Raw genomic sequence first — 19,772 nt, forward strand, 5'->3', positions numbered from 1 at the left:
GTCTTCCTGGTCGTTTTTATTGGATTGCGTCTGCAAGACCTCTCCGTTGTTGACAACACATGTCAGCACTGATGGTTACACATCAGGGAACAATACCTTGCACACCACACCGTCAGCTGCATAACATTATCTTTTTCGGGTACGCACAGGTCTTTGTACAGGACGTTGCTGCTTTGCTTGGGCTCAACCATTCCTTTCTTTACCTTATGTTAGCATAAAGACTTCATTACTAGCGGACAATAACGATGCAGGATACGAATGTTCGGTGTTGATCAAGTGTCAATTGATGACGAGCAAGCAAAGATGCACATGTGGCCAGCCACTGATTTTTGTGATTTTGGCTAAGAATGTGTGGTGCCCATACATACGATTTTTGAACCTTCCCCGTTGCATAGAAACGTCACACGGTGTTCGAATGTTCAGAGTTCATCACATTTGCATGTTGTCGAACACACTGACGTGGATCATTGTGGATATTCATCAAGCGTATATGGTCTTTCTGTACGTTGATAGTCAATAAAACTCTACTTAAAACGATAAAACCATTTTCTTGCTGTGTTCTATCCATTAGCGCTATCCCCAAACACGGCGCAAATGTTTCTGGTTGCTGTCACACCTCTACTGAACTCAGACAAAACAATATGTTGAATATGTTCCGATTTCTCCACTTGGTACTCCATTTTATAGTGTCCACAATTCCTCTCACTATCTCCGTTTAACAAAATGATAACACGTTAACTACGTAATAACGTAGTGAACTAGAAATAAAAAATTACAGTCAATATATAAACGCATAACGATCGGAATGCCAACATGCAAAACAAAATCTTTACGAACTTACGCACCAAAGTATTACATTACATCCACGGATTGTTTATTAACAGTGATCTACGTGATGATGGCGATACAATCCTCCGAAACGCCTAACGAAAATAATAATACACTCCTGGAAATGGAAAAAAGAACACATTGACACCGGTGTGTCAGACCCACCATACTTGCTCCGGACACTGCGAGAGTGCTGTACAAGCAATGATCACACGCACGGCACAGCGGACACACCAGGAACCGCGGTGTTGGCCGTCGAATGGCGCTAGCTGCGCAGCATTTGTGCACCGCCGCCGTCAGTGTCAGCCAGTTTGCCGTGGCATACGGAGCTCCATCGCAGTCTTTAACACTGGTAGCATGCCGCGACAGCATGGACGTGAACCGTATAGTGGGCATGCGGGAGGCCGGGTGGACGTACCGCCGAATTGCTCAACACGTGGGGCGTGAGGTCTCCACAGTACATCGATGTTGTCGCCAGTGGTCGGCGGAAGGTGCACGTGCCCGTCGACCTGGGACCGGACCGCAGCGATGCACGGATGCACGCCAAGACCGTAGGATCCTACGCAGTGCCGTAGGGGACCGCACCGCCACTTCCCAGCAAATTAGGGACACTGTTGCTCCTGGGGTATCGGCGAGGATCATTCGCAACCGTCTCCATGAAGCTGGGCTACGGTCCCGCACACCGTTAGGCCGTCTTCCGCTCACGCCCCAACATCGTGCAGCCCGCCTCCAGTGTTGTCGCGACAGGCGTGAATGGAGGGACGAATGGAGACGTGTCGTCTTCTGCGATGAGAGTCGCTTCTGCCTTGGTGCCAATGATGGTCGTATGCGTGTCTGGCGCCGTGCAGGTGAGCGCCACAATCAGGACTGCATACGACCGAGGCACACAGGGCCAACACCCGGCATCATGGTGTGGGGAGGGATCTCCTACACTGGCCGTACACCTCTGGTGATCGTCGAGGGGACACTGAATAGTGCACGGTACATCCAAACCGTCATCGAACCCATCGTTCTACCATTCCTAGACCGGCAAGAGAACTTGCTGTTCCAACAGGACAATGCACGTCCGCATGTATCCCGTGCCACCCAACGTGCTCTAGAAGGTGTAAGTCAACTACCCTGGCCAGCAAGATCTCGGGATCTGTCCCCCATTGAGCATGTTTGGGACTGGATGAAGCGTCGTCTCACGCGGTCTGCACGTCCAGCACGAACGCAGGTCCAACTGAGGCGCCAGGTGGAAATGGCATGGCAAGCCGTTCCACAGGACTACATCCAGCATCTCTACGATCGTTTCCATGGGAGAATAGCAGCCTGCATTGCTGCGAAAGGTGGATATACACTGTACTAGTGCCGACATTGTGCATGCTCTGTTGCCTGTGTCTATGTGCCTGTGGTTCTGTCAGTGTGATCATGTGATGTATCTGACCCCAGGAATGTGTCAATAAAGTTTCCCCTTCCTGGGACAATGAATTCACGGTGTTCTTATTTCAATTTCCAGGAGTGTACATGTAGCGGGTTACAGTAATTTTTAGTTTCAACTGAAAGAGCGTAGTTTCGGCTCGCGGTTTCAGGCTTGGTGCAGTGTGCAACTATGAAGACCCCCACTGAGCGGCTTGTGATTGGTGCAATTCTTCATCGAAGCAGTGCAATATACGTCACATTTCAAAAACTTTTAATCGTGTCAGATCTATCTTCCAAACTGTTCATCTTTCGCACCCATACACAGCTATGTACAACAGAGCACAGTATTGTGACGAAGAATAATCAGGTGGTCACTGTATGTGTTGAAGTAGCACCTCGCAGTTGAAAACATGAAACATAGGAACTTCGGCTAATGCTGTGACTGGGAAGTGACAAAGGATATCTTTGAGGATACAAAATCTTTAATCAAAGATATTATTTATTGATACAACGCTCAAATGCAAATAAATGACGGTATAAGAGATCGAGCATCTTGAAGCCCGTCAGCAATGTCCGACAGAGTCACGAATACACCAGCAGGGAGACATCACAGCTCCATCTGGCGCTCGGCCCTGGAGATGTCGAAGGTGCAGGGCGAGGTGGCCACCACGCCGGGACCGGGCACCATGTCATCCCCCGCCACCACCCCGGCCGCTCGCATCTCATCCCGCACCTGCAACTCACACACCAGGGCTACGTAGTTCAGTCTGCTCCCTGGAAGAACTGCATCGCCACTGTACCTGTACAATATTAATGTCACATTTCTTATTACCAAAAAGTGGTGAGTTCTGTCCTAACCAGGCAAACCCTTAAGAGAGTTTATTGGTCATTGTGGAGCTCTATGTATGGTGTATTACTGAGCACAAGGTGTCATCTAATCCTATACTACAGACGTGCGTCATGACAGTGAAGTAATGTGTATGTTCCTGTCGGTTGTATATCAGAGCATAATATGAGTCGAGATGGAAACGTGGCTGAATCACACAAATTAGCTATCGTGTTTGGTCGTGCCTATGACCATAACGTGAACGAAATTGCCCGATGTGTTGGTATATCAACGCAGGATGACCAAAATGTGTACTAGGAAAGGCGTATTACTCGATGTCGTAAGTCACTCCGTAAGAATGTTGATCGCATAAAAATGCAACTTACCTGGGACCGGTGAGGAATGCTACGTCTTGTCAATGACACTCATCTATTAATGTTAGTCCATACCATCTTACGAGCGAAGTGAAATATATACAGTGAACATTTGCAGTCCAGTACCTTGCAGATGGCAAGTGCTCACAGCTTTGCGTAACGCTGTACGTCTTAAATGGACTAAACAATACTGAAATTGGACAGCAGCTGAGTGGAAGCCCGTAGTGAGGTACGAGGAGTTGTGATGTAAGCTCATTTCAAGCGGTGCGGGATGTCGAGTGCACCAAGGCCCATTCAGGTGTTTAAACCCGTACTGTCTAAACGATTTATACAGGTATCTAGCACCAAATGTCTTCGTACAGTTCACGTAATTATCACTAATCACGGGTGGTGGTTTGTCGATGCGGATCTGGAGTCGAATAGTGTCCGACGTGTGTTCCATCAGGCGAATTTGCTGACATCAACGCTAGTTCACCTACGTTCACCTCAAACCATTATAGCACGATTCCGACATATGCAAGGACAATGAATGATGGAAATGTCTTCTAACATGGAGCGATTCCAGGGGTCCACAATAACTTTAACGCAGTCCGCGGTTGTCGTGATGCCTTTGATTACCACCACAAATCAAAAATGGAGACCATGTGATGGTCCCTCATACCTTATGGCTGTATCCACCGTCCTTCGTCAGTGGTGGGTACAAGTTTCGAGCAACCGGCCACCTTATGACGGCCTGGCTAGACATCTTCGACTTAGTGCAATAAGAAACGTGAGTCGTCCGATCAGGCGATTTATTCCTATTGACTCAGGGCCCAATCTTGGTGATTGAGTCCTGATCCATTTTTAACTGACGATGTCGCTGTCTCAACATCCGAGGACGTAGGTGTCGCCTGCGGCAGAACTTCCCTGTTTAGAGCAATACTATCGAACCTTTACTTACCCACTGATTCTCCTCGAGCTTAATACCCCAGAAAATATCCATGACTATTTGGAACAGTGGATGAAACGAAGCGATCAATATTCTCGTAATTTGTGTGATTTATGGCATCTGTCAACGAATAGCTTTGGATAGATAAAGCTTTCTGAAGAAACGGACTTTCTTCCTTGCCGAATTGAGGTCATTTCTGTACTGGAGGTTCTGTGTGATGCGGTATCTCGTTGATGATTCCTGGACATGACAAATATTTTGTTCGTGTGCTTGTTTTGGCTGAGTTAATAATGGTGAAATTATGTTTCTGCAAAGGCTATAATTTAATGTTGCACTTTTATTTGCTATTGGCCTATTTCAATCTCATGGACATTATCTAGCATCTGCATGTAAGCTGCCATGTGTGTACTGTTCGTAGACTATTCACATTCACATGCACGTTATTGATAGTGACTATCAAGTTGAAACTGGTCCACAGCAAATAAGAGAAATAGATAAATATACAGCCTGAACGGAAATATGTCTTCATTTAACCTTTTATTTGATGGTTGTGGAGCTATTGAAGAAAACAAATGACAAATCACACAGACATGGAATGTAGTGTAACCTTACCTTTTCAACGGCACGGAATACTCTCAGCAAGTTCAATCCTGCGACCTTCTTCAGATCGTCCGGGGTCCAGTCGCCCCGCCGTAGCAACTCGGTAAACAGCTCAGGATACATGGACACATCCTCTAGGCCGCGTGGAGTCCTGCAGCAGAAAATGCTCCTGAATTATTCAGCAAACCTTGTGTCCGTCATTCTCGTTTGCTTTTAGCACTCAACAAGAGACCTGCGAGTATGGTGGCTTGTATTTTCACCTGAAATACATGTCTTTTATACGCCAAGTGAAGTTTTAAGAAGTTAGTTGCTCCATATAACTTAATACATCGTGGTAGCGAGAAAGTTTGTTGATAATACAGACTGAAGAACTCAACTTCGAAAATCATTTGGTATGAAACAGTGCATGAGGTGGTAAAGAAGCCAATTACGTCAACACTACCAAAATAAACCGGTAAACGATCCAATAACTTCTTGCAGTAGATATTAATGTAAACACGGTCTTTTTTAACCCTGTAAATAATAATTCGTTTCTGCATAAAAGTGCACAGATGAATAACACTGTGCTCGCAGGGAGAAGACAACTGATGTAGTTTAATTTTTAAAGTCTTCAACTAATAGTGATTAATCGAATGTTGCGATTTCTGTTCTCGTTTAATGTTAAAGGAAGCAATATTAACGTTTAACATCTCGTCTACTATGATGTATTAGAATCGAGCGCAAACTCAGGTAGGAGATAGATGGGTAAAGATGGTAAAGATCTCGAGCGTGTCCTTTTCAAAGGGACCCTCCCCATGACGTTAGGTTTTAGCGAAGTAGAAAAGCCACGGGAAAAGTAAATCTGAATAACCGAACTGGGAATTGAACCTATATCCTCCAGAATTCGTGTCCCTTGTCTTATTTATTGCACCTCCTCGCTCGGTGCTTTTATTGTTGATAGCCGCTGATATGACATTTAAGTGCTGTCGTAATTTTCATTTTCACTTGCTTGCAGTTTCTTTGACAGAGAATTTTATTTGCTTTCGTGATTGAAGAACTTTGAGTACAGATATATATAGGACCCCAGAGATTCTCAGCACAGCGAATACTGCAGTTCATCGAAGAGCGCCCGCCATGATTATGAACATTTCAGAGGATCTTAGGAATATTCGCTGAATTTACCGGTACATTGATCCATGATTTCCGAAGGCGCATTACCCGTTAACTTTAACTTAGTGCGTGGGAAATGAAAAGCATACTATTCAGTGTTCAGTGTTTTATACTAAAGTCACTGGCAGCTCGTAACCACACGTTCACAGTTACCTCTCAGACAGATCCTGGAATACCTATGTTAGTTTGACCGTTTTTGCTTCTGTTTTCATATAGTTACATCCGACTCAGTTTCCACTATTAGTTTTGATGCCCTTCTAGTACGTGTGTCGGCACCATATATGTATGGATATAGTCTCTTCAGAGTGTTTGTTTTTTTCACCGAATCTGGGGAACATATATAAATAACCGAAACCAAATCTAAGCAGTATTCTTCATTCCCTGAGTATGCATTACATTCAGCACTAGTTATTAGTTTTTTGACTGGTTTCTTCGGGGAACAAGTAATTCCTCACTTGTCCCAAACTCTTCCTCTCTGAGTAGCACTTGCGCTCTGCGTCCTGAATTATTTATAGTGCGTATTCCACTCTTTGTCATCCCCTACATTTTTTACCCCCTACAATATCACTTTCTTTCTCAGTTCTGTGGAGAGCCTCCTCATTCCTTACGGAAACACTGCAGGCTGTAGCCAGCCTCTCGCTTCACTGTGTGTAATTTTTTTTTTAAATCTTTGGACTGATTTGATGCAGCTCACCCGAATCACTTTCTTGCGCAAAACTTTTTCATCTCAGAGTAGCACTTGCAACCTATGTCGTCAACTACTTGCTGGATGTATCCCAGTCTCTGTCTTTCTCTAAAGTTTTTAGCCTCTACAGTTCCCTCTAGTACCATGAAAGTTACTGCCTGATACGTTATGAGCTGTCCTATTATCCTGTCTCTTCTTCTTGTCAGTCCTTTTCATATACTCCTTTCTTCGTCGATTCAGCGGAGAACCTCCTCATTTCTTACGTTATCAGTCCACCTAATTTTCAACATTCTTCTGTAGTTCTACATCTCAAATAGTTCTACAATACTGAAGCACCGAAGAAACTGATATAGGCATGCTTATTCAAATACAGAGACTTGTAAACAAGCAGAATACGGCGCTGGGGTCGGTATATAAGAAAAAAAAGTGCCTGGTGAAGTTGTTAGATAGGTTACTGCTGCTACAGTGGCAGATTATCTAGATTTAAGTAAGTCTGGACGTGGTGTTATCTGCGGTGCGAGAGCGATGGGACACAGCATCTTCGAGGTAGCGATGAAGTGGAGATTTTCCAGCACGACCATTTCACGAGTGTACCGTGAATATCAGGAATCCGCTAAAACATCATATCTCCGACATCTCCGTTGCCGGGAAAAGACCCTGTAGGAAAATGAGCAGCGACGACTGAAGAGAATCGTTCAACGTGATAGCAGTGCAACCCTTCCACAAATTGCTGCAAATATGTTCTGGGCCCTCCAGAAGTGTTTGCGAACCATTCGCCGTAACATCACTATACGGGATTTCGGAGCCGAAGGCCCACTCGTGTACCCTTGATGACTCCACGACATAAAGCTTTGCACCTCGCCTGGGCCCGCCAACACCGACATTGGACTGTTGATAAAAGGAAACATGTTGCCTGGTCGGGTGAGTCTCTTTTCAAATTGTATCGATCGGATGCATGTGTACGGTTATGGATACAATCTCATGAATCCATTGCCCTGCATATCATCAGGGACATGGTGGAGTCTCTAATGATGTGGGGCGTTTGCAGCTGTAGTGATATGGGATCCTGATACGTCTAGATACGACTCTGACAGGTGACACTTATTTAAGCATCGTGCCTGATCACCTGCATCCATTCATATCCATTGTGCATTCCAATGGACTTGGGCAACCAGCAAGAGAATGCGACACTCCCACAGTCCAGAATTACCACAGAGTGGCTCCAAGAACACTCTTCTGAGTTTAACCACTTCCGCTGGCCACATATCTCCCCAGACATGAACATTATTGACCATATCTGGAATGTCTTGCAACGTTCTGTTCAGAAGGGATCTTCACCCCCTCCTACTCTTACGGATTTATGGACAGTCCTTCAGGATTCATGGTATCAATTTCCTCCGGCACTATGTCAGACATTAGCCGAGTCCATGCCACGCCATGTTGCGGCACTACTGTGTGTTCGCGGGGTCTCTGTAAAATATCAGGCAGGTGTGCCAGTTTCTTTGGCTCTTGAGTGTATCTTCTGTTCTGGTTTTTCTGAAGTCCATGTGTCACCATAATACAATGCTGTGCTCCAAATGCACATCCTCAGAAATTTCTTCGCTAAATTACTACCTGTGATAGGTAATTGTAGACTCCTCTAGGCCAGGAATGCGCTTTTTTCTAGCTTTTTATGTTCTCTTTGCCGCTTCCGTTATGGGTTATTTTGCTGCCTAGGAAGAAAAACTCCTTAACTTTATCTATTTCCTGATATCGAATTACGGTGTCAAGTTTTTCGCTGATTTAATTTCTGCTACATCTCATTACTTTCTTCGATTTACTCTCACTCCATATCCCGTACTCATCATACTGTTATTTCACACAGCAGATCCAGTAGATCTTCTTCACTTTCACCGAGGATAGCAATGTCAGAGAATCTTAACGCTCATATCCTTTCACCTTATCTCAAAATTGCATCGCTCGTTATGTAAAATAGTCTGATCATACGAGGGAAGTTGCGTGTATCAGAGAATGGTAAGCCACTGTTCCCTAGTTTGCGAACGCCGACCAGCTGTAACTCAGCCTCATTTTCCCGTCTATATTCCACGTGGACGGTGTTTTCAATAGCGCGGAAAACTACAAAGCTGGTCCTAACGGCCGAGGTTTGCTCTTCCTAAGTTACGAAGCGATCTTATCTTGCTTTGGGTCTAGACCTCTTATGGTCAGATATGTCCCATTTTCCGGTGCTAATCTGCTTATAATATCCTCCTAGTTTCATCCGGTATTTGTTATTATGCTTCCATGATATCAGAAGTCGTTTGCTTTGTTCAAACTGCGGGTTGCAACTTTGATGCTTATTACTTTCACCTTTCTTTGGTTTACTCCCAGTCCAAACAAAGTGGTCTTTAGACTGTTCATTCCTTTCAACAGATCCTCCAATTCTTCCTCACTTTCATTGAAGATAACAGTGTTGTCAGTGAATATTATTATTGATATCCTTCCACCCTGAATAGTTACCCCACTCTTCAAATCTGCCTTTTATTTCTATGATTTCGTCTTCGACGGATAGGTGAACACTAGGGGCGAAAGTCTACATCCCTGTCCTACACCCACTTCCTTTCCCGTCCTTCCCCAATCCGATGAGACCCTTGACCTCGCTGGTCTCTTCCTCCAAACAACCCAACCCAACCCTGTCCTACACCATTTCTCATTTTTACACTTTGTTCTTGGTCTTACATTCATACTGTTCCCTCCAGTCCCTTGTGGATATTGTATATTACTCGTATTTCTCTCAGAAGTTGAATAATCTTGCACCATTTTACACAGCCGAACTGTCAACAAATTCTATGACAAATTCAGCTTAACAGCTAACATATCGTAGTTTCTATCAAAAGTAATATACATAACAATGCCAAAGAAAACTGAGAAAGATGAGCAGTTTGGCTTTGGGAAAGGTAACTGCAGCTGACAGGCAGTTCTGCGGTTACTACTGATAATGGAAAAAGTAAATAGTGAGCTCATGAATGAATTACTCTAAGTATTTCTGGAACACGGCTAGGATGCTACCAAACCCAGACGGTTAGCGGTTGCAATGGAATATGTCGAATGGCACATTTAAGACCAAAAGCTGTTCTGGCTCGTTATCTAACGGAAATTGCAAATATGCGTCTTTTAAATCAATAATGTTGGGCTCTTGCTACTATTATTTACAAATCTTTTTTAGATTTGGTATAGAATACAGATCAACGCTTGTGTGAGTATTTATTTGCTTTAAAGTCGCAACAAATGTGCATAGACCGGCTCGAATTTCTCATGACGACTACTGGAGTCGCTCATTAAATGTCTGATACTGTCGAAATGACGTGTTGTGCCTAGAACTGCAAGCGCATGACCGTGAGCTCTACTAAATTTACGCATTGCCAATGGTTACATACATATATGAGCAGAATTCGGAGCAACCGTCTCACTCAACGTTTTTCACATCTACACGTCATTTTTAGAGGAGTGGTGGTAAGGGGCAAAAAATACCCTAGCGTAAAAGAAAGTTTGCAACACAGTCTTTTTTGGATTTGTAGTCTAAGCGCTTACCACAAACTTAAGCAATCACACAATGTGATATAGTACCAGTTGAGTTCATAGCCGTCATTTACGTCTCTTCAGTCAAAAGAACTACTTCTGGACACTAGCTGAATAGTATCACTTCATTCACAGACTGCAACATGTTTATGATCTGTACACTGGTACGAAAAACTTAAGAATGAAGGTAACTTTTCCGCAACGGGTTACTGCCATGTAACAAAGTAACAGAGATCGAGGAAACTTAGACTATATACGGGAAGAACTGTACAGCATACTATAGAAGGTAGCTTAACGACATACGCAATGAAATGATTAGATATGGCACTTTATTCAAAGCTGTAATTACTCTAAAGTCACCGCAACACATGACGGTCCCCTAGACGGTACAAATGGCTGGACGTGATTCTTAATAGGGTGAATTATCTCCACAGATGCAATGATGCATCGTGCTCCCACTACGGCCACAAGCTTGGTCTTACCAAGATTTTATGGTAAGATGCTCCATTTGTCCACCACTGCGGTTGCCAACTACTGGACGGCCGTTGGTGCATGTGGACTTGCTGCCTTACGCCTCGCCAACGCAGCCCATACTTGTTCGAAGTATTTACAGAGGGGGAAGGAGCGTGCCAGTCAATTCACAGAATATTCTCTATACCAGGAGCTGTTTTGTCTGCTCTTTTCGATTCAATCGCTCATTGTCATCCATAAAACTGAAACAAGGATCGAATGCACTCCTGAAATGACGCATAAGGAGATGGAGCGGTGGGTCGATATAACGTTGACTGGTGACTGTACAGTGATGAAGTATTGGGAGGTGCAACATGCCTCCCCACATCATAATACGTGGATCACCATAACGGCCACATTCGACAGTGTTGCGGGACGCATTACGTGTTCCCACCTTTTACTATGAGAGGATATTTCCAGCATTGTCGAACTTGGCAGTTTTTGCGGTTCAGGTGTTATGGTGGACCGTACTTACCTCCAAATCTTTGTACACGGCACATTCGCTGGTCGATGTCATTGAGACACTGTATTTCTTCCCCATTTGCGCCTTTCAGGACTGTATTCCGTCTAAAACTGAGTTTTATGAATGTCAACGTGACAGCGTCGAAGAGGGCAGTAGGAGAAGCTTTTCGAAGGAGACAATATTTGGCGAATGGACTGACCTACCTGTTCCCCAGACTTAAATCCGATCGAGCAGTTGTGGGATGTGTTGGGGAGACGTGTCACAGCACTGTGTATATTTGAGTGGTGTATCTTCTGTCGGACATGTCCGTCAGGACATCTCTCGTTACGACGTGGCTGCTGCATAGTGAATGGGGAAAGAAAGGAAAGGAATGGGTGGAGATTCGTGACTTTCATCTCCACAGGGTATTGTGGTAATGGAGTGGCGAAAGTTAAAAAAGTATGACAGACCGGGACTCGAACCCGGATTTACCGCACCTCATGGGCGCTTGTCTTAGGTCACGCCGACACGGCACCGATACACTAAAATTTTCAATGTACCACACGCCGCACTGCATCGTCCCTCGTCCATTAATCCCATACTCGCAAATTATTGATTTCCGTAGGAGTTGGGTCGATATTAGTGCATCCGCACTGACCCATGTCCAACAGAAAAGACACCACTGAAATACATACAGTTCGTACAAGCGCAACGGCTGTTTGACTTTTGTATCATTGCAGTTGCACTAACATCGTCCGAGCTCCTACGGGAATCAGTATTTTGCGAGGAGGGGACTAATGTATGAGGAACGCTGTAGTGCAGCGTGCGGTAAGTTGGAAATGTCAGTCACTGAGGGATTGTCTCCTGATGGCCGAAGCGGTTAGGGCAAACTGCTCATCAGAAGCGGCAAATCCGTGTTCGAGTCCCTGGCCAGCACAACTTTTCCAACTTTCGTCTTTGCATTACCGCATGCACTGTGCGGCTGGAAGACCATAATTCCCACCCATCGCTTACCTTTTTTTCCACATCTCGTAATACATATAAATGTATTACATCGCGTGCACATGCAGCAACGACCATCCAGCAGATGCAACCCCGCTGCTGGAGAAACGGAACGTCCGACCACAGGAACTTCTTACTAATCTTGTGGCTAGCATGGGAGCACGTTACAGAGTATATACCGTTTATTACTTGGCAGTGACATATCATGAGAAAGTTAATTTCGTCCTCAAGTTTTGCACACCAGTGTTTTGCAAGATGGTCATTTGCTTACTTTAGATGGCCTTATCGACCATACGCTTGCTCTTGTTGCCTCTTCCATTTCATTGTATCGATTGCATTGTCTGTCCCTCCAGTGCTGATGTTCGTCCTAGCTGTGTCCTCTAGGATGTTATCTCACCACCTGATTCTGGCTCTTCCTCTTCAACTCTTTCCAACTATTGTCCTGCTAAATGCTATTTTTTCCGTCATTGTTGCTGTATGGTCTTCCCAATTCTACCTTCCCCTTTTTAGCACTTCTAGGTGTTACGGTGTTTCGACAGCTCTCTGGTCCGCCTGCTTAGTTCAATGGTAACATGTTTGCCTAACGTTCAGCGGCCTCGGGTTCGATTTCCGGCTGGGTTGGAGATATTCTCCGCCTGTGGACTGGGTGTAGTGTTGTTCTTATCTTCACCAACGACGCGTACGTGGCCCAGTGTGGTCACCTGAAATAAAACTTGCAACGTGGCGGCCGAACTTCCCCGGATGTGACTCCCGGCCGTCAATGTCACAAGATGATTTCTTATTTTTTTTTCTTTCGGGTCATCAGTCTTCTCGCTGGTTTGATGCCAACCGCCACGAATTAATCTCCTGTGCCAACCTTTTCATCTCAGAGTATCATTTCCAAACTACATCCTCCGTTATTTGCTGGATATATTCCAATTTCTGTTTTCCTCTACAGTTTTTATCCTCTACAACTCCCTCTAGTGCCATGTAAGTCATTCCGTCATGTCTTACCAAATGTCCTATCGTCCTGGTTCTTGTTCTTGTCAGTGTTTTCCACATATTCCTTTCCTCTCTAGTTTTGCGCAGAACCGCCTCATACCTTAGCAGTCCACCTAATTTTCAACCTTCGTCTGTTGCAACTCATGTCAAATGCTTGGATTCTCTCCTGCTCCGGTTTTCCCACAGTCTATGTTTTACTACGATACAACGCTGTATTGCAGACATACATCTTCAGAAATTTCTTCCTCAAATTAAGACCTACATTTGATACTAGTAGACTTATCTTGGTCAACAATGCCCTTTTTGCCACTGCTAGTCTGCTTTTTATGTCCTCCTTGCTCTGTCAGATATTGGTTATTTTATTGCCTGGTAACAGAATTCCTTAAATTTATCTACTCCGTGACCATCAATCCTGATGTTAAGTTCCTCGCTGTCCTCATTTCTGCTCCTTCTCATTACTTTCGTCTTTCTTCCATTTACTCTTAGCCCATATTTTGTATTCATTTGATTGTTCATTCCATTCAGCACATCATGTAATTCTTCTTCACTTTCGCTCAGGATAGCAATGTCATCAACGAATCATATCATTGATATCCTTTCACCTGTAATTTTAATTCCACTCGCGAAACTTTTTTTATTATTTCCATCATTGATTCTTCGATGTGCAGATTGAACAGTAGGGGCAAAAGATTACATCCCCCTCTTTCATCCATTTTAATACCTGCAGTCGTTCTTGGTTGTCCATTCTCATTATTCTCTCTTGGCTCTTGTACATGTTGTATAATACCCTTCTCTCCCTACAGCTTACCCTTATTTTTCTCACAATTTCGAACATCTTGCTCAATTTTACATTGTCGAACGCTTTTTCCACGTCCACAAATTCTATGAACACATCTCGGTTTTTCTTTAGTCTTGCTTCAGAATTACCCCTCTCGTATCTTTACGTTTTCTAAAGCCAATCTGATCGTCATCTGGCATATGCTCAATTTTCTTTTCCATTCTTCTGTATATTATTCTTGTCAGCAACTTGAGCTGTTGAGCTGATTGTGTGATAATTCTCGCACTTGTCAGCTCTTGCAGCCTTCGGAATTACGTGATGATGTTTTTCCGAAAGTTAGATCGTATGTCGCCAGACTCGAACATTCTACACCAAGGTGAATAATCGTTCGGTTGCCACTTCCCCGAATGATTTTAGAAATTCTGGTGGAATGATAACGATCCTTTCTGCATTATTTGATCTTAAGTCCACCAAAGCTCTCCTAAATTCTGATTCTAATCCTGGATCCCCTATCTCTTCTAAATCGAGGCCTGTTTCTTGTTCTGTCGCATCAGACAAATCTTCCCCCTCATAGAGGCTTCCAATGTATTCTTTCCACCGATCCGCACTCTCCTCTGCATTTGACAGTGGAATTCCCGTTGCATTCTTAATGTTATCACTCTTGCTTTTAATGTCACAGTACATTGCTTTGACTTTCCTGCATGCTGAGCCAGTCCTTCCGAGTATCATTTCTTTTTTTCATTTCCTCATTTTTTTCATGCAGCCATTTCGTCTTAGCTTCCCTGCACTTGCTGTTTATTTCATTCCTCAGCTAATTGTATTTCTGTATTCTTGAGTTTCCCGCATCATTTTTGTACTTCCTCCTCTCATTGATCAACTGAAGTATTTCTTTTGTTACCCATGGTTTCTTCGGAGTTACCTTCTTTTAACTTACGTTTTTCTTACCAAATTCTGCGACTCCCTTTTTAGATATGTCCATTCCTTTTCCACTGTACTACCTATTGAGCTATTCCTTATTGCTGTGTCTGTTTCGTTTTACAGCTCTCTAAATTCTTCATTTTTCTTTACCCTCCATTTCATATTATTTTCGTCAAACAGTGATCCAAACATATTTCTTAGCAATTACGTTTCAAATATTTACAGTTTTTCTTCATCTTTCTTTCCAAACTTTAACGCTCCCAGCCTTATAAGTTACTGGTTAACTGATAAGTAGATTTTGAAGTTAGCACTACGTTATCTTTTCTTTACGATTCTGATGAAACTGAAAAGTGGTTTGTTCACCTTTGCTGGATGGATATCTGTTTCTATGTATTTCTGTTGTTGTTATTAAAAAGAAATACTAAGTACTTCAAGCGGTCAGCTGTCTTGAAAGTGAATCCATCTTCAGCCAAAGGTGGAATTTTATATCTATGCCCAGATATTTTATGTTTTCTTCATCAACTTGTAATCCTGTTATCTCAGCGATTTTGTAATACTTTTGCATCATTGTGATTAACTCCGGTTTGGAACTACTTATTAATGCAACAGCATAGACATATAGTCATTGCGAATATCAAAATCACGGACTTTCTCTTCGACTTTGTGTGTGTGTGAAATCTTATGGGACTTAACTGCTAAGGTCAGCCGTCCCTTAAGCTTACACACTACTTAACCTAAATTATCCTAAGGACAAACACACACACACCCATGCCCGAGGGAGGACTCGAACCTCCGCCAGGACCAGCCGCACAGTCCATGACTGCAGCACCTTAGACCGCTCGACTAATCCAGCGCGACCTTCGACTTTGTCCCACACTCCCAGCGTAGTGTTTGACGGTTGTCCTCTATTCAGACAGCATTCATGGTACAGGTATTGCATCTCTAAAACGTATGTTCGAGGTTTCCTTTAGAACAGTACCAAATGCACATGCTAGTCATAATCGTTAAATACAGTACAGGTATATTAAAAAATAATCCATAAGCCAATTACTGATACCAGAGTCAATGTGTTGTTTATAAAGATACATGCAAACCTGTGTTAACGTAATAACCACTAAAATGTTCGGCTTTTGCGTCTATGCTGATTTTTGCTTCTTACTCCCTGTATCCTCCATCTTCAGGTATGCGTAGTTGGTATATCATCTAAACACACCTGAAACTTGAATATAGCTCTCGATACTTGTAATGGGAGGAATAAATTAAATCAGTGGCAAAAGTCGATCATTTTATTATTACTTATCCAGGTTTCGACGCTCGTACGTCATCCGCCTTTGGGATGAACAAGTGCACTGCAGTAACATGTTTGTCTCGTTTCAGTGGCATGTAGTGACAGAATAAAATAAACACGTCGGATACGGGCTCAGGAATAGAGCAACTGAGCTAACAGAGCTTGATATTGAACTGGATGTTTCCAGCTTATAAATTAGTTGCTCCTACTCTTGGTGCACTCTCCGTTGACATGTCTCGTTCGTTCGTACCAGTAAACGTTAAAGTGGCTTACACTATTGAAATAATAATGACTTCTGTTCTCCTCTATACGCAGAAATCATCAGAGCTTTTTATAATGAATGTAGAATGCAGCGGGGGTGACGCTTTTCACGACTGTAATGAAACCTAAGGTTTCCATTAGACGATACGGTAACGGGTGCGTGGACGGGCAGATGAATATGTAAAGTCTAGAATAATATGAGAACACTATTTTCGCGAACCATTAAGCTAAGGCTTTTGTAGAAGAATTACATCGCTGCCTATGAGGAAAACAAGTAAAAATTCGGCAGCTACCTCCTCCTCACACCCAGAAAACATCGACCCACCAGAAATTAAACAGCTGGTTTCATAACATCTCTCTTTTTTTTCATTACGTTTCCATCTCCCGATTAACGGTGCACACGCCATCAGTTAGATGTGACATTTGTGATTACTGAACACAACTTCAAAGATGACACCGTGACAAGTAGACGCCGGGGTGCCGACAGAGACTTCCGTGGAACGGTGGAGGTGGGGGTGAGACGGGGAGGGTGAGGGGGGGAAAGGGGGTTGGTGGAGGTGGAACACATTCATCTCGTCCCTCTCGCCGCACTGCAATCATGCTCTCATCGCTGCTTTAATAAATCTGCCCGCTTTCGTACGAACCAATATCAGTCCTTCAGAGTGCTCTCAAACGATATTGCTGCAGGCAGGCAGACAGTAGCGGCGTTGCGTGTAGCCTCCTCCAAACACAGGAATCCGGGACATATGCACGCGAACGCGGCGCGCCCTAACTTATTGTAGCACCCTTCAAATTGTCCTAAGTTGGCAATATTGGCATGAGTGGGCAGGCTTCGTCGCACAGCCGGTACGTGGCAGTTTCAGGCAGCAAATGTGACGTAGGGATATCGTATTTCTGAGAGACGTCGTCATCTTCATATGTGTGACAATGTTCCGAGGAAACATGCTGCACCGAGACCAAAACTGGGGAAATACAATGGTGTTCAAAAGTGAAGGACGAAAGTGACTTTTGTGTGCCTTGTCACTGTCATGTAACGAAGCTTCCGAAACTTGGGCCATACATAGAAACAATCGCTACAGTATTTCGAGTTATACAAGCAAAACACACAAAAATTATATTACATGTATTCTAGCTCGGAAACAATGCGGAGGAGGGCATATTTACGTATGAATGTTTTGTTCAGAATCACTAATACAACACTCCTTAAAGCATGTACGCCAGCTGCTGTGGCCGAGGTGCTCTAGGCGCTTGAGTTCGGAACCGTAGCAGTCGCGCGGTTCCGGACTGAAGCGCCTAGAACCGCGCAGCCATCACGGCCGGCTTATTGAGTTAGGAAACGAGTTTCTTTGCAGCAACGTAACTGGGTATACGACGACGCTTGGATCAGCACAGACTGTTAACAAGGCTATCGTTTGCGGCTCTCCCTTAACGCGGCAACAGAGATACTCCTAAAGCCAGAGTAGAGCTCAACGACAACACACCTCACACGGGAGAGGTTCCTTCACTTTTGTTTTCAGGCGAGTTCCATTCCAGCGTACACCATCAAGATCGATGAATCCGTTTGTCTGTGAGGAGAAAAAAGATTACCAGATAGTATTCGTCAGTGTTACACACGTCCAGCACATTGCTTGGCGCTATGCGGTGCTACTGGGTACATAACACACACTAATTAACCTAAATTATCGTAAGGACAAACACACACACCCATGCCCGTGGGAGGACTCGAACCTCCGCCGGAACCAGCCGCACAGTCCATGACTGCAGCGCCGAGACCGCTCGGCTAATCCCGCGAGCCATTTGGTCATAAGACATTACCTTTCTGCCATGTTAACGCCGGTAGCTGCCCACTATCTTCGACAAGATTACTCAAGCGACGATGGTTGCCCGTCCTGTTCCAGTCTACCACGATACAGGAAATTCTAGTCTGTTACCCTGGTCAGCACGTCTTCCAGACGTCTCGTCTAATTAAAACGCCCGTTCACGGGTTGCCGAGAGTGTGGCACGCCACCTCTAGCCAGCCACTACAGGTAATAAACTCCACCATAGAGCTGAAACGGTATGGAATGACGTACCCGCAACTATCATCTAGGCTTACTACGAGTTGAGGCTCAGCAGGGTTAAACTCACTGTTGCAGACAGAGGTGGTATTTCTGTGTACCAAATTTCACACCTTGTGCATCACCTACAAATTTAATAAATTACTCTTTCTGCTTTTAAGGTCATTAAACTTCGATCTGGTGTGACGCAGCCAATCACGAATTCCTCTCCTCTGCCAACTTCTTCAACTTTGCGACTCAGAGTATAATGCACAGTTCTCAGTTATACAGGGTGTCCAAAAAGAATGACCCGATTTTAACTTGTAATAATATTGAGACAAATGTCACTAGGTAACTGAAACAGCACTAGATGTAATCAGCATGGTCTAGACCTTAGAAAAAATCAGATAGATGTCGCTACAAGCGCTGACCTGGAGCGTGCAGCCATTCTCGCACAATATGGCGTCCGCGCAACAGAAGGCCTATTGTGTCATTGAATTTAGTCGTACTCAATCAGTGATCGCAGTTCAGCAGGCGTTTCATACTCGACTTCGTGCTAAACGTTCCTCCATTACCTCGTGGCATTGATGAACTAAAATCCCGAATATCAGCTGCTGTAGCTTCAGTGACAGAAGACACCTTACTCTCAGTTTGGGATACATTCGGCTATCGGCTAGATGTCGTTCGGGCAGCCAATGGAGGACATATTGACTTTTATGATGCATTTTTATAAACTTCGGTCTTTTCTGAGTATGCAGTTTGTTGGTGTTAAGCCTTTCTTCCTAATCAATAATTCTATTTAAAATCGGGTCATTCTTTTTGGGACATCCTGTATATTGATATATTCCAGCCTCCGTCTTAGCGCGCAACCTTTTCCTCCTAAAGCTCCCTCAAATGCCTTGGAAATTATTCCTTCATATCTTCACACATCTCCTATCGTCCTGTCCTTTCTTCCTGGTTTGCCCATGTTCCTCTTCTCATCGGTTCTACGGAGAAATCATTCCTTATTAATGCACTTTTCATCATCCTTCCAGAGTACAGCACAACAAACGCTTCAGTTCTCTTTTCTTCAATTTCAACAATACAGTCTATCATTCGCTGTCATAAAATTCTGTACCCCAAACATACATCCTCAGAGTACTTTCTTTCAAAATAAGACTGATGTCTGATATTAGTAAATGCTCTCTTAGATTATACTACTGTGCTTTTC

General features: G+C 44.0%; 1 protein-coding gene across 1 annotated transcript in view; it reads right to left on the bottom strand.

Annotated features, from left to right (window-relative positions):
• Positions 1-2,693: 2,693 nt before the first annotated feature.
• The window catches only part of LOC126354117 (dipeptidase 1-like), a 447,156-nt gene continuing 430,077 nt past the window's right edge, over positions 2,694-19,772 (bottom strand). The window contains exons 10-11 of the mRNA XM_050003512.1: positions 4,970-5,108; positions 2,694-2,962 (exon numbers count right to left, since the gene is read on the bottom strand). Coding sequence (XP_049859469.1) covers positions 2,837-2,962; positions 4,970-5,108 — 265 coding nt within the window. The 3' untranslated portion in view covers positions 2,694-2,836. The remainder of the gene's footprint in view (positions 2,963-4,969; positions 5,109-19,772) is intronic.

Source organism: Schistocerca gregaria, chromosome 3 (genome assembly GCF_023897955.1).
Source record: "Schistocerca gregaria isolate iqSchGreg1 chromosome 3, iqSchGreg1.2, whole genome shotgun sequence".
In the NCBI taxonomy this organism is placed as follows: domain Eukaryota; kingdom Metazoa; phylum Arthropoda; class Insecta; order Orthoptera; family Acrididae; genus Schistocerca; species Schistocerca gregaria.